General features: G+C 33.8%; 1 protein-coding gene across 2 annotated transcripts in view; it reads right to left on the bottom strand.

Moving 5' to 3' along the window:
* The window catches only part of LOC150104252 (uncharacterized), a 125,363-nt gene that overhangs the window by 36,706 nt on the left and 72,730 nt on the right, over positions 1 to 15,927 (bottom strand). For both annotated transcript variants that reach the window (XM_090396256.1, XM_090396255.1), the window contains 5 exons: positions 12,471 to 12,605; positions 9,037 to 9,795; positions 6,916 to 6,975; positions 4,315 to 5,451; positions 3,738 to 3,892 (listed from right to left, as the gene is read on the bottom strand). In XM_090396256.1, coding sequence (XP_090252382.1) covers positions 3,738 to 3,892; positions 4,315 to 5,451; positions 6,916 to 6,975; positions 9,037 to 9,795; positions 12,471 to 12,605 — 2,246 coding nt within the window. The remainder of the gene's footprint in view (positions 1 to 3,737; positions 3,893 to 4,314; positions 5,452 to 6,915; positions 6,976 to 9,036; positions 9,796 to 12,470; positions 12,606 to 15,927) is intronic.

Genomic DNA, 15,927 nt, shown 5'->3' on the forward strand with positions numbered 1-15,927 from the left:
GAGGTTAAAGCGTATGTATCATATGTGATGCATAGGACAAACAAAGGGCTAACTTAATACCATCTGGTTAAGGTGTTTTGAATGATGACGTTTGGTATACCATCGAAGCCATTTATTATCTGAATGAACCCTTTGCATTTGTAGCCCAAGTAAATTAGTGTTGAGAGGAATGCAATCGTGTAAACAATATTGTTGAAATTGTTCTTAGGGCTAGAATGCTGAACCTTTTGAACGAAAGTGGGTTTTGATATGTGATGAAGCGACCTATCCGAATTCCTCTGTTTTAAGTGGTGAAATAATATATAAATTTCCAAAACACTGTTCCTTCAAAACAGTCCAAGATATAGTGTAGGAAGATGTAATAAACCATCCACTTTATACTACCATCTGTCTTTTGTAGCTTTCAAAAAATTTCAATTCGAAACGATAAAATTTAGTGGATTTTTTTCGAAAATTCGGCTGTATTTCTTATTAGAAATATATGCATAAAATACATCTGAAGAAAAATTGATAAATTTTTTTTTTTAAATTTGTTTATTTGATATGTTTAAAAAACTAATTGTGGCTTAGTTTGACCGCTGTTTAAGGCATTCTTGACAACACACAACCTAATGACGAAGATTCACCTACTTTGTTGGGGTATTCGACATCACTGTTCATTTTCAGTTAGTTTTAACTGTGGCTTTGATTTTTTTTTTTACTGCACAATATGCACGCTGCATCTTTTAAGTAGCTCTACAAGTAAAAGTTGGGCGGGAGTTAAATCACGCAGACGCGGAGGTATACCGAACATGCCGCTTCGACCTATCTACTGGTTCAGGAAATGTTCACCAAGATGAACTCTGGGCTCGGTGATAATGGAGTGTGTGTCACTTGTGGATAGTAAATGTCTTCAACTCCTGATGAATGGCAGGCACAATAGATCTCTCTCTCTCTCTCGAGCATGGTGGGTAACTGTCCCTTCAAAAATAAAAAGTATGGAAAAAGTTCCACAATATCCCTGAATGACACATCGCACAAGATGCTAAGTTCTGGTGAACATATTGCCTTCTCTACTTGAATGTTAGGATTTTGAGAGGTATGTATATGTTGGTTCGCTGAGCTATTGGTCAGTGAACCAACATAATATCTAGCTAGCTAGAGCTAGAATTTGCCTCGTCCAACAAAACATTCACAAACTGCACATGCACGTCTTGTAAAGAGACTATTATTGCCCATCAAAAGCTATACCAAAATTTTCGGGGAGTTCTCATTTCTTCTACATTAATTAATGATAAGTATTTAAAGTGAATGAATATTTTCTTTAAATTTCCATTAAGTAGATACAAAAATATTTTTAAAAAAATACTCTCATACTTCGTTTTAGTGTAATAACCATAACCATCGGTCTGATAAAAAAAAAATTCTCATTCAAGTATTTCATAGCGTTGTAAAACCGCAAAAAAATTGTTTATATCTGAAATTCGTACTCACCCTGAGATTTAGGCTCTATTTTCGATTTTAAGAAATTCGTTTAATCCATTCTGCTTGGAAAATATTAATTGCAGCACATAGATGTTCATTCAATTGGCTTGATTATGACTTGCCACATCGAAAAGCATTCTTTTGGTTAAATCCAGAGAGGGAATATGTGGTTAATATGTGGGATAGCACGTTTTTTCTGCCAGTGTCAGTTACACCTTAACTGGTATCGATAATTCTCTATCCTCTGTTAAATCAATTGAAACACATGCAGCACCTACTCAATACCCTTTCACAATTCAACTCCATATCTACAAAACAAATTTACCTCCTCGTTTATCTTTTGCTGCTCTTTGGAACCGTCTTCCACCTTATGTGTTTCCCAAGGAACACAATCCACAGCTCTTCAAACTAAATGTGAACAAGTTCCTTCTCACCAGTCCATGGTAGCCTACACCAGACTGTAGGTTACTCGACCTGTCATGTATTTTTGTGTCAAATTACGTTCATAATTTTGGAAAAACATATTCTCAGTTTACTTAGAATGCGTGAAAATTTTTATAAGCTGTTTTCTGTATTGCCATTGCATTCATCGATTATTTCAGTATTTCTTACTGCAATTACTATGCGATATCACATTTTATTATCTTAAAATTTTGTTGCTGGTTTCCTTTAAGAACTGATGTGCTTCCTTAAAACTAGCCTTGAAGTAGGAAAAGAAGTCAGTTTTTTCCCTCCTCGTAATGAGTCGTGATTTATCAATCATAGGTTTGTAAATTACGCATCTAAAGAAGGAAAAAGCATAACTTTCTTGGTTGATTTATACAGTTTGAATGAAAATTGCTAACATACCCTAGTAGTTCCCCCCCCCCCCCTCCCGCGTGCTCAAGAGCACTTAAACAACAGCCTACGTAAAACAAATGGAACAATATTCTGTACAATATGGATGTTCTTCGATCGTTGCTAATAGAGCTACTTTACAAATACTTACGATACTACTTATTTTAACAGCCAAACATCATCTTGAAGGGTGATGTACAGAACTGAAATGTTAGCAAATAGCCAACTGTAAAAATGACGAAGCGATAGTACTACTTGCAGGATCTTTTCATTAGTGTAGGAATTAAAATTAGTAGCTTGATGTCGAAGTCATTTGCATAATAGCTCATCGTGAGCAGTGTGAGCTCCATTTCAAATTTGACTTCCGATTTGATATTACAACTTGTAGGATTTTTATGAATGGAAAGATTTTTATTACATGTTAAAAATTATAATAGTAGCTGGATAATTTTATGTTCCCATTACTATAAAGCACCCTTTAAATAAAATAATTAAAAAACAGCTGCATTTTAACTGTCCTTTGTAATCGGTTTTTGACTACTGTTAGCTAACAAATCATTCTTTTTGAAGATCAGTTTATTTGTATCACGAGTTAACTGCCAAGTGTTGCTGAATTAGCTTTTAAGAACAGAATGCACAAGGTCTAATACACACTTTTCAAAGTCATTAGCTTCTTTAAGTTTAAATCTGATTTTGACGATTGCTGTTTACAAACATCAACACAGTGGGTTTACCAAATTGTAATGTATTTGAATCCTATCTGATAAACAGGAACCTTTATAATAGCTTATCGATTGAAGATCAATTAACTGTTCACATACGGAAATAGCAGGTTTATTTCCCAGAAACTTAGGATTTTCCTTCTAGATGGGACTCGAACCCTGAGCTTTCCGAACAAATCCCTTCACCTCTATCGTTCTTCACAGATGTTTTCAAACATTTTCATAATACATAATTTCATAGAACACGAATTTCCTTGGAATTACAGACACTTGGTTTCGTTGTAGAGCCTCATCATAACACCACCGAATCTCAATTTTCAGCTGTCTGTTCTGGTAACCTGCTCCAACTTGCTTCATGAAGAATTGTTGCAATCGATCAGGAAGCAGGTTCACAGGTTATTAGTTACTTTATTGGAAATCAACTTTTTTTGACATTAGGGATATCCAAATATTTTTGAGACAAAGTCTATATATATATCCACATTCTCAGCTGCTTTTATTAAGTGTTTTGCTCTCTATGATTTATAATTGAAACCTGCAATATATGCTAATGATTATATGCATTATTTCAATTTTTTTATTCTTAGTAAAGAAAACGATGTTGCCTCCGGATCTCATTTCTGTAATATTTCTCTTCCCATTTTTAACGTTCACCTGTAATGGAAACTCAAGTAAAATTTAAAAAGCACTTTAAATATATTGTTAATACAATACCTCCAGTTTTTCTCTGTCGTTTTTCAGCTTTTCGCTATAGTTTTCGAGTTCATCTATGCGCGATTTTAGTTCGGAAATGATTTTCAGACATCCTTGTAAATCACGTGGTTTGCTTCCTGGTCTGTGCACTTCCCATAATTTTTCGCGATATCTTTCTAGAAAAGCAGAAACATTATGTATATTTATAAATATAACGTGTAAAGAAGTTGAGATAATAGCTTCGTGATGATCATTTTGAAAAATAAACTTAATAGATCACATGAGAATGGAAATAAACCTTTCGCATCTATATTAGCCACAACATATAATACCGAACCTCAAATTATCTTTATCATGTAGATATGAGTTTTTATCTCTGCAGTTCATAAATATAAACGGAAAGACCTATTTTTATATAAAAATTCAATGCATAAGGAATTTATTAATAATATAAAACCGTAGAGTACTGTATCGCCCCCCCCCCCCGAGTGCATATCAAGAATGATAATGTTGAAAGTTCATAAAATAAGGAATTCGAGTCTCACATTAAGAGCTGTGAGCTCATAGATTAACAATTAGTTATAAAACTTTTACCTACCCATTTCATCTTTGTGATGCTTATTCATCTCTTCTACTCTATCGTCTAATTCTTCTAGCTCTTTCTCCAGACGTTGGCAGATGTCCTCTTTGTTCTTTAGCTGTTCCAAAAGAAAAACATTTTCCTCTAGAAGGCTGTAATAATTATCTTCGGCCTGCTGAGAGGACTGAGTTCCTTGACATTCATCTCCTTTGTCAACGAATCCTTCTTCTGAGTCACTATCAATAAGCTGTGTCACTTCCGGCGGAGCGTAACTTTGAATGTGTTCACCTGAAACGGTCGAAACTAAATCTCCAGACTGAGATCGATGCTGAACTCCAACTTCCTTTTGGTTACTGAAAGTAGACAGATCTGGTTCCGAATTAGCTCTAGAGTGTAAGGGACGTTCTAAATCGCCATTGTCATGTTTTAATGAGGGAAGAGAATTGGACGACGTTTGAGACGGTTGACCCATGTCTACAACACTGCTTTCAGATCTGGAATGTCCTCTTTGCAGTTGCGAAAGTTTATCCCCTCCTCCACTTCCCCCCGACACCTGCCCGTACTTGTGTCTGAAACTGGAATCTAACAGTGCTATCGTTGAGAGTTCTGGTTGCACTCCACGTTTAGTCTCCCACTCGTAAAGTTTTTTCGTAAAGGCATCAGATATACCTTCGAAGCGAAATTCTCCAGCTGAAGTACGTACAAGAACTTCCTTCTTGTTCGTGCTCTTTGCTGTCATAACAGTTTCTCGCAGTCGCTGCAGTCGGATAGCCCTTTCTTCATATTTTTGCCTCTCTTTAGTTAGTCGTTGTTTCTCTTTCTCTATTTTCTGTAATTCTTTATCTAACCAACTTAGATCTTTTATTTTTTGTTTTGGGATCTTGTCCAAGCGGTCCTGCTTTGTTTTATCTTGTTTAGTTTTTCGCTTTACTGCTGATTCTTTCCTTTCGAATTTTGGAGACGATGGCTTAAAACCAGTCGACCTGATTTTTTCCCACTCTTGGATTTTTTTATTGAAATCGTCGCTCAGATTTCGTTGTAATTCTTCCATTAAATATGCTACGGGAGCAGAGGCCGAAGGCACGAGTTTGTTATGAAAATTCTTTGCGAATGAAGTTACCTGATGAATATTACTTTGCTCGGAATCTTTCTCTTCTGTAAAAAAAGAAAATAAATTATATGAAGAAAATAATTGGCATAAAATAAGAAATGATAACATTCACGACAATCGTTCTTCCTGACTAGAAAGTTGTATATATTACTTGTATAACTTAATAATTAAGCATTTAGAACAGTAGAGATGAAAATAAGAAATCAGCGGAAGATCTAAAAGGCAGCTATAGAGATAAAAATTCTTTCTTTGAAGAAAGAAGGATAAAATCATATTGTGAATTTTCATTTAAATTACAAAAAAAAATCATTTTTTTTTTAAAAAAAGCATAATAAAATTAATGTTAAGTGAAGGACGTTGTTAATTTTATTAGTTATTATTATTATTATTATTATTATTATTATTCCTGACACCTCCAAGGAGTCCGAAGACTCATCGCGGGAGGACACCTACAACTGTCTCACCCACTACACCGAACCACTACTACGAATCATCTCCATCAACGCCATCTACCGCCCACCACTACCACAACTAGTATGTTTTGTCTGTAAATTGCGTGTGTTCTGAAGGCGTAATTCAATGTTTATATATCAAAATATGAGTAAATAGATTTTTATTCTTTTTTGGTATTACAAATTAGTCGTCGTCCACCATTATCGAAATATTTCGATGATCTTTTAGGGATTACACATCTTTTCAAGCGCAAGTTTAGTATCTTGGAAAAAAGAAACAAAATCAGAAACTAGTCTTGCAACCTGTCCAATGGCAACTCCCCTTCACCCCTATTACTTTTTTTCACTAATGTGAATCCTCATTTTGGGGAAACAGTACGTCGAACGATGTAAACGGGTGAATGTGGAATGCGTTACACATTCACCCGTTTATCATATTTAGCAATTATCAACAACATGTGTAATGATTTGCTAGCTGGAGCATTCCTGCTCTGAAAAACATCCATAAATCGATGGCAAGCGTGGAATGAAAACGTAGTTACTTTTCAAGAGTGGTGATAGTGAATGGATTCTCTAAGCACCAGTTATCTAGATTTCGTCTCGTTGGCTTTGTTTCAATAAGTGGAAATTTTCTCCTGATATCGTCAAGACATTTCTAGCCATCTTGCTGGCTATTGTATCGATCGCCTACTTCCTCTTATATTCATTCTTTCTTTCCTAACGTGCTGTTTGTGACTTCCACAGTTTAATCGAAAATTTATTCATAAATACCACGTGGAGCGTGTGATAAAAATGCACGTACGATGGCAATTTATCGCATTCTCTTTTTACTATTCCGAAATATTCAGCAAATAAAAAATGAGCTGCTAACCCAAGATTTAGTGAAAGAGAAAAAAAATCGATGATTTTTCTAACAGATCATCACGCATCCAGAAGAATAGTGCACTTCAAAACTGCCAGTAGATTTCGTTAATAAATACATTTTTAATCCTACTAGAGGAACCAGTTTGGAGAAAAGTACATACAGTATTAAACAATATTTATTAAATAAATTACCTTGATTCATTTTAGAACCTTGAGTTTTTGATTCTGTCAGCCTATCGTCAACGATGTCGTCTGTAATAAGAAATATGTTTAACATATAAGCTAGATGATAAGGTCGTATAAAAATTTGCATTCGGAAGTTACTTTTTAAATAAAATACATGCACCACTAACAGGAAATTGAAGTTACAGATTTCTCCATCCCGCGAAAACAAGCAAACTAGCCTGAATAACACGTGCAGTTAACGGCTATTACACTTGTACAGAAACCTCTTCCATCTTGCTTTACTATATCAATATATTTTCTTATATAGGAACTCTGAACTAGAATGTACTACTTGTAAATGAGGTATAATTATTTTTTTAAAACAGTGATAATTTCGTTTGTCTACTAGCAAAGTTTCAGCAGCTCAATGAAAGAATCCTAGTTTCAATTCTAACCGCCTTGCTATATTGTAGAGAAAGGGTCTTATTTATCTGCGGTGCTATTCCTAGGCCCTTTTTAAACTGCTACTGTTTTGAGTTTATCCTCAACCAAGAACAGTCTGTCCTTGGATGTTTTACCCAGATGAATGGCTTACATTTCATGCTGTTCAATCGCAATTGAAATATCAATTGCGATTGAACAGAAATGAAATATCTTAAGTTTGCCAGAAGTAATAGCCTGGTTTTTATTGTTAATTACCCTTATATTCATTTTAGTGCATCATTTTATAATAAGACGTGTGTGTTGGAATAATTTTTTGATACTATGTTACTTTTTTTAGAACAGTAGTATAACAAACACGGAAAATTGATAACGACTTTTTAATAAAGCAGTAGTTCGATTCGTATATAATTCCACTGACATCTGAATTGCCTCTGTAAACAGGAGACACCATGATTTTATTGACATGGATGTTAGGCTTAGCATCTACTTCTCAGTTTCACTTTTTCATTTTTTAAGGGGTCAGGGTAAACATTTTTCCTTTTCTAGTCATCTAATTGAGTGCAATAATAACCCGTCACGCTTGGTTCTTCACTAATACTACTTCCGCTATATTCTAAATGACAAATGCAATCTATACCTTTCCTTTATTGATATTAAATACGCATATAATTCCTCAATTTTTTCCTTGTGCAAATCTTATCCAAATCTTTCTCAAATTCTGCTTCAGCAAGTTTTATCTATTTAGTAGTCACTTGTCGCAACATAAGTGAATCTTTCCGAAGTCTGAAATTCTCCTAAGCTGCTTTTCTCATCTTAACTCAAGTCGGTTGTCACCCATTTGTTTGTTTATTCTGGAGTGATATTTTAACTATAATAAAGCTGAAAACATAATTTCCTTTAACGTTTCCCATTTACGAGTATTTACCATTTAACTTCTTGGTATTTTATTCACTTATATAATTTCCTTCGGAAAAATTTAATTCCTTACCTTTCGTCCTTGCTGTTTGATAGCACATATTCCAAATCAGAGCATTGCGACTGCTACTTTCGATTAATTCCATAACCAGAATTCCGTATCCGTGCCCTTTCTCTTATCTATCATTCTCAACTGAGTTTCACAGCGTTCTGCTTATACTCTTCCAATAGTTTCCACTTTTGAAACATAAGCATCTACCATATTTTCCAATGCTGGGAACCCTATTATTTAAATGTAGCGTACCGCTAAAAAGTCTTCCCGTATCAAAAAAAATTCATCCACGAAGCAGTTCCTTACCGTATTTTTACTAGTATTAAATGAACAATGGAGCGCTTGTTAATCTCGGTATAATTCTCAGATTGCTTTTAATCTGAAATTTTATTGGTTATTTCATTACTAAGTCCATGACACACACGCACATTGCTAGTATCGATGGTTCAGAACATTTCAACAAAATACGAACTTTATCACGAAACGAGTTTCATACATTCATGTTCTGGAGTCCACATATTTCTAGGATCGTTTAAGTCGCTTGGGCATGCAATAATATATTTCTAAAGTTGATATCAAATTTTTCTTCAGAGAATTAGCATCACTAATTACATACCGTATCAAGAATAAGAATTTGATATTTTATTATGGAAAATATAATCGTTTGAATATTTGCAAAATAGTTACATTTATATTAGCAATCTACTTAGCAGACGTTTCAACCAGTTAAATCTTACCTTCAATGTCTTCGAAGTCAAAAGTTATTCGATTGCTGCCAGTGGCGGGACTGGATGGAACGGAATGTGATCTTAATGTTTCTTCTTCTTTTTTCCCTTGTAGTGCTTTTTTTACTTTGGTCCATCGAGACTTTCTGTGGAATTGAGGAGATGAGCTTGGAGTCCTTGGCTGATCTCTTTCTGAAGGAGTCGTTATAAGAGGTCGCATATCAGGTTCTTCACCAGTAAAAGATATAGAAAGAGGCTTCGGCTTATGACTCCTATACTTCCTTTCCGTTTCCTGAGTATCCCCACTTGAAGCATTTAGAGCAACAAGTTTGTTTGTTTTTGCTTTTTCCCAATTATCCACCATTTTATCTTTGTGAATAGGAAGAACCAAATCTGTTGAAAGATATTCATCTACATTCTCCAGACATTGAAGCGTTGAAGTCCTTTTTCCTGCAGCCTGTTCCAAATTTTGCTGACTGCTTTCACCTTTCATGCCAGAATTTTGTAATTCGTAATCCAAATCTTCGCTGCCAAATGAAGTTTCCATCAAACTAGCAGTAAAGTCACAGTCTCCTTTTTCTCTTCGGGGTGAGATATTTCTTCCATCACTTCGCCTTTGTTTTCTCCTGAGGCTGTCTCTTCTCCTTTCAATTATTGTTTTCACCCGACCCCAAGGACTTTTATGCGATTTTTTGTCCTCTTTGTCAAACTTTGAAAATGCTTGTTCAGGATCCATGTCCCTTTCTAGTGTAATAGATTTGGGTTCCAACTCTGCAATGATTTAAAACTTCATATTAATCAATTATTAATATTAAAAAGATTTTTTTAAAAAAATGCGCTCAATGTCCTGTAATATAATATTTTCGCCAACGATACGAAACGAAAGTACGTAATGAAAAAGGCTAATTCCTAAAAGATCGTCACACTAAGAGATACTGCTGTGAATCATTTCTACTGAAGATGAGCTATAACTATTGTATATACTGCACATAATGCTAACTTATTTAAAATAATTCTATATATTATCAAACAATTGAAATATTCAAAAAATCAATAAATGGAACAATCACTCCGCTTGTTATATTTGCAATTAACATAATTTTTTGAAGTTCGTTATTTTTAATCATCTCTCCAAAAAGTTTTTATCAATAATATTTGACTCATTTTCAAGTTTTAGATGAGTGATGAATTTCAACGACTTGTGTGAAATCACTGCCCTGTTTACTGGAGGCCTGAATTGGCTTGAAAAAGTTCAATGTTTGGTTTCTACGGAGGGGTTTCAGGACCATGTAAAAATAAATAAAATTGAAAAATGGGAAACGAAAACTTTAGCTCACCAGTGGTACTCTTATACTACAGGTCAAGTGGTAGCGACAAAAAAGTAATTACTTGCACATTCCGATTAATAATTTCAAAATGTTGCGCGCAAGATTAACATCGATTAAGAAATACAAATTTAAAACTTTTAGATTTTTTGTTGTTCACTTTTAGATCATATAAATTAATTCACATTCACCGAAAAATGTAGAACTTTTGAATTTGACGTCGTAATGGATTTTCTATTCTATATGTTTAATTTTCATGCTGCCTGATCCAATCAGATATCCTAGAAAAGTCAAGAGCCACCGAAGAGATTTTCTAAATTTTACCATGGCTGGTGTTCAAGGTACGCAATGTTTATTAATGAGAGGTGGCATGATCCATATTGGCAGTCAGTGTTTAACATTGACTTTGTTTTAGAGAAATTGAGGCAAGGACAATGGGACGATAGTTTCATTGCTGACTAACATCCCCTTTTCAGGATTACGGGGAGGAATGAATATTGGCTAGCTTCTGTGCTGTCAGATAAATACCAGAAGTATTTATCTGACAGCACAGATAAATTTTACATTTATCTGTGCTGTCAGATAAATTTTTTTATCTGACAGCACAGATAAAATGACAAAAAAGTTTACAGTCAGATAAATACCAGAAGTATTTATCTGACTGTAAACATTACAGTAATTATGTTCTTCATGCTAATCATATTTATTTGTATTTATTTATTGAAATACATCTTATTATATTGCATTCATGTTTTAGTCATTCTTTTCCGTTTGTTTTCCAATATTTCACATCATTATCAATGTGCCCTTAGAAGAGTATCTGGCACATGACTGGCATATTTTGGTTTTCTCTCTTTTAGTATAATATAGTACTGATATAGTATAATATAGTTTACAATAATATAGTCTCTCTCTCTCTCTCTCTCTCTCTCTCTCTCTATATATATATATATATATATATATATCGTTGTTCATAAGACGAAAAAAAAAACCTCTGCTAGCAACTTAAGAATTTGAGAGCATCACATTCAATGCCTTGTCTTGACCTTTCTTGACACTACATCTTGAACAAGTTATGATTAGAGTTTTCTGCTAAATTTTAATAATGTAGCTCTCTTTGTTCTACCGGATTTTACTTATACGTACTGCTAGAATAACAGCTCGTATTTGACGTCTGTAGTTACAATCTTATAAGACTGTAAGACCGGAAGCATGTCCCACCTATATTGGTAAACTGGTTCAGTAAGTGTGACTTATTCGTTACTTATTGATACTTCTAAAATGACTCGAGACATTCATACCGAATCAATATAAAATAAAAGCTATTAAGCGTTTTTTTCCCTTTCCTGATAATGATGTAAACCTAACGCACTTAAACCAAACCATCCTCTTAAAAATGTCAATAGTAATAAAATTTATCTAGCCTATAGCAGCAGTCTTTTTTGTGGAAATATTTTTTTCTTACTCGTTAATTTCCTTTCCTATGGAACATTCATTTTATGTATTTCTCAAAATCATAATTTACAAATCTTAAAATTCAGTGTTAACACTTTTCGCCTCAACTTTTTGCCCTTCTATAATACACAATAAGTTAAACAGATTCTCGCTTGTAGGGAACAATAAAAAAATATTGTGTTATCACATACATTGAGATTGCCTTTCCGAACCACTCGGGAGATTTGAAATAAGACAAAAATGCCATACATTTCCTGTAATAACTATATATAAGAGCTTCCACAGTGTGTAACAAAAACTAGGTGATGTTACTGAGTTAAATGTCTGCTCTAATTAAACAATTCATCCAGAAAGATAATACAACATGAGAAAGAATATCTTAACTACTGTATATCTACAATGAAGCATACCTACATTATATTGTCTTCTCTCTCCGGTCGCTGTCTTTCTTATTGTTATATGTTAATTTTTCTTTTGTAATTCTTATAAAGCTGGCCACAAAGTGAAAGAAAAATTAATAAAATCTACTTTTGATATATCGTGCCAATATTTTTTTTCTAAAACTACTTGCAATACTTCCCTCCCTTTCTCTAGCCGAGTGTTCTTATCATAAAATGAACTTTCTTAGAATGATAATAATCTGTTACAATTGAACTGCAATATTACCAATAATTTCCCTATGGTCATCTCTTCCGCTTTCGGTGGATGGACTTGGAGTCAATTTTTGCCTTCTGGGTGAATCGTGAGGTAGTTCCAAAATTCTTTTCTCCAACATGCCTATTGACTGCCTTTTCCACTTCCCTGAAATACAACAAAGGAAGCAATGAGAAAAATTCGCTCCATTTTTAAGCTTTATATCATCTTAAAAGATTACCTCGTTTAATCAGTATTATATGCTGTATATTTTAACAAGCTGAAATATTTTTGATCGTATGTGCAGCTTACTTAAAACACAAATTAAAATTAATGAAGTTAAGAAAACGATTATTAATACAGACGTGCGAATCAGTATTAATTTTATACTGTTTCAGACTTTCACTTTTTTTATTTAGCCATTAACATTAATTATTAATAACTTTAGCAGTGTACCTCAATAAATCCGTATGGAACTATAACAGTAGTATGTTGAAATTGTAAATGTCTCCGTAGACGAGGAGTATCTTTGGCACAAATGCGCAAAAGCTCGAAATGCTCACTGATTATATTTTCTCTTCCCTGTAATCACTTAAGGGATACCCATTTTGTTTAAGATTTTTTTTTCAAAGCATCTTTCACGATGTCCTTGAATCTGATGTCATTTTCGAGCATTGCATGGTCCCAAAGTCCGTGATCCAGACAGACATGCAAATATAGAAGTAAGCTCAGGTCGCTGGCTTTACTCCCAATTTTTACTTACTGGAGAGATGCCATGTTCTGTTCTCGGAAAAAGAATGCAGATAAGAGCTCAACAACCCTAACGGTTAAATAGGTGCTGAGTTGCTTTACTTCAATTCTTGAAACCATCGGCCCGAAAACTCGAGCATATTACAAATAAATAGTGCGCTAATAGCTTGACTTACAATACTCTGATTCATGTTCCGAAAACTGCGTAGGCAATGAAGGCTTCTCAAACATGAATTTAGAAGTAGAATATACTATGGCTACCATTAAATCACACTCTAGTACTACGATTAAAGTTCAGTGTAATGACTAATGATAACTCTTCCTTTAAGATGGAATGAATGTCCATACGTGAACCATATATAGCAATATAGATCAACGTCTGTTCTACTCCTTAGGATAATTATTTTACGTAAAAGAGAATTATAGTATATCTAGGAATTAAAACTAAGACATAACACAGCTATTAAACGAATCGGAGATTCAAGTTTGATAACGCAGGTTCGTGTTGAATTGAATGGATTGTGATGTGCAATCTCGAGTTCCAAGTGTGTTTGGCTTGCATTTTATTTTAACATCATTCAAAATTATTCTTATTGAAATGGTTGGTAGCACAATGGTACAAAGTTTATTTCTTACTATTAAGAATTTACTAGACCAACGAAGATTTTTTTTAAAAAAATGTTTAATGATTATCAAAAAAAAAAAAAAAGATACATATGAAAGAAACAATAACAAAAATTCAGTAACGAAAATTGGAACTTTATTTGAAAGTGAGAAGAAGGAAAATGGAAATCAAAAAGAATGAATCTAAATATATCCTAGAGAACATTAAAAAAAATAAGTAGCTATGAAACGATAAAGAAAAACGAAAATTATAAAAACTGCTCTGAATAAATGGAAAATAATATAATAAATATTACAGTCATGGAAAGGAAAGAACTTGTTTTTTATGTGAATTCACATGTGAAAGGCCATTAGCCTATAATGTATTAGAATCAGTACGTGAATGAATTAACGGCTAGATTATCATGAAATCTTTATCTAGAGGCCTTTTTCAAGCCATTCAAGGCCTTCAGTAAGCAGGGGAAGTCTCACACCAACGATAAAACTTCTTCCACTTAGACATATATGAACGACATCCATTCCCGAGATGATTCGAAGCCACAGCCTACTTGCTAGCTTTCATTATTTGGTTTTATTTGCTGCTTTTGTTAACAAGAGAGAAAAAATAAGATGAAGTCCAAACATTAAAAGTGGAAAGACATCTAAAGACTACAAATTTTTATTTTATTTAAATGATGAAAGCAAATGACATGTAAAATATTAAAGTTAGGTTTATAAGTGGGTCAACAAAAATCGTATATAACGAATAGTGATAGATTATTTTTAATGGGTAGTTGGTTTAAATGACTAAATATAATATCCATATAAAATGGTGTCGATTTGCCCACTTGTAGCTATTATTTAATATCTTTCATTTTTCATAGCTGTCTTCGTGAGAAATGGTTTTATTCCTTCAGAAAACCAGCAAACTAAAACAAAGCTGAAAGTATGTGTGTGTGTGTGTGTGTGTGTGTGTGTGTGTGTGTGTGTGTGTGTGTGTGTGTGTGTGTGTGTGTGTGTGTGTGTGTTAAAGAGGGCTAAAATTTACAAAATAATTACGTTGTTAGTAAATGTCGTAAAGAAATGAGGATTTCTAGCTCATAAGGTCTATTAAATAATGAAAGCAAATTAAAAATATAATTTCTGTGTAAAATATTCGGTGAGTTAAATAGGAATAAATTTACGAAAGACGCACTAATCTTATGGTCGTTTCAATATAACTGAACCTTTTCTTGTAGAGCTGTATTTACAGCGTGATCATTTCATCTGCAAAAAGTGATGTTCTTTCAAGAATTTTTAAGAATGTTAGAAATGGCAAATAGTACAAGTTAGACTTGGCTTTATTCAGATAAAGCCAAGTCTGACTGGTACAGAATTGCCCAGGACTAGGTGACGTTGAAAAAAAGGGAAGACAAGTAGATCATTAATCAGGGCACAGGCTATCCCACGTGTTCGAACACTATTTATGTTCAAAATGGTTCAATATCTCTTTCTCAAAATGTTATAAGGAGTGATAAGTTTATAATTTTCATGATATGGTTGAGTAGGATTAGATTATTTGTGCCTAAATGGGAACTGTAAAATATGCCTCCTTAAAACTTAATTGGACAACATTTTCGGACAACAGGAGTTACTAAACAGAGTTACGATAGACAGATTTCAACTGGAAAATGTGGAACACTTCACATATCTTGGATGCCACATGACGCATGACTTGGACCCCAAAAAAGAGAAAAATTAGAATAGCCAGAGCAACAACTATTTTAAAAGCCATGGACAAAATATGGAAGAGCCGAGCTATAAAGATGCAAACTAACTGCTCATTGTAGAAACCTGTATCTTCAGCAGCATGCTCTATGGATGCGAGGCCTGAGAGAATCTGAAAGGAGGATATTGACATTTGTGAGGAAGTGCTATAGAAAGATCTTGAGAATAAGCTGGATACAGAAAGTGAACAATGAGGAAATCTACAGACGAATACAACCAAAAGAAAACCTGATCCAGAAAATAATCAAAAGGAAACTACGTCTCTTTGGCCATATATGTAGAATGAATGATGAGAGAAAACTAAAAACGTTGCTGTTTGGAATGATTGAAGGAAAGAACAAAAGAGGAAGACCAAACAGAGAATGGGGCG

This window comes from Typopeltis vanoorti, chromosome 8 (genome assembly GCF_054136105.1).
Source record: "Typopeltis vanoorti isolate ZY-2024b chromosome 8, IOZ_Tvanoo_1.0, whole genome shotgun sequence".
Taxonomy (NCBI): domain Eukaryota; kingdom Metazoa; phylum Arthropoda; class Arachnida; order Uropygi; family Thelyphonidae; genus Typopeltis; species Typopeltis vanoorti.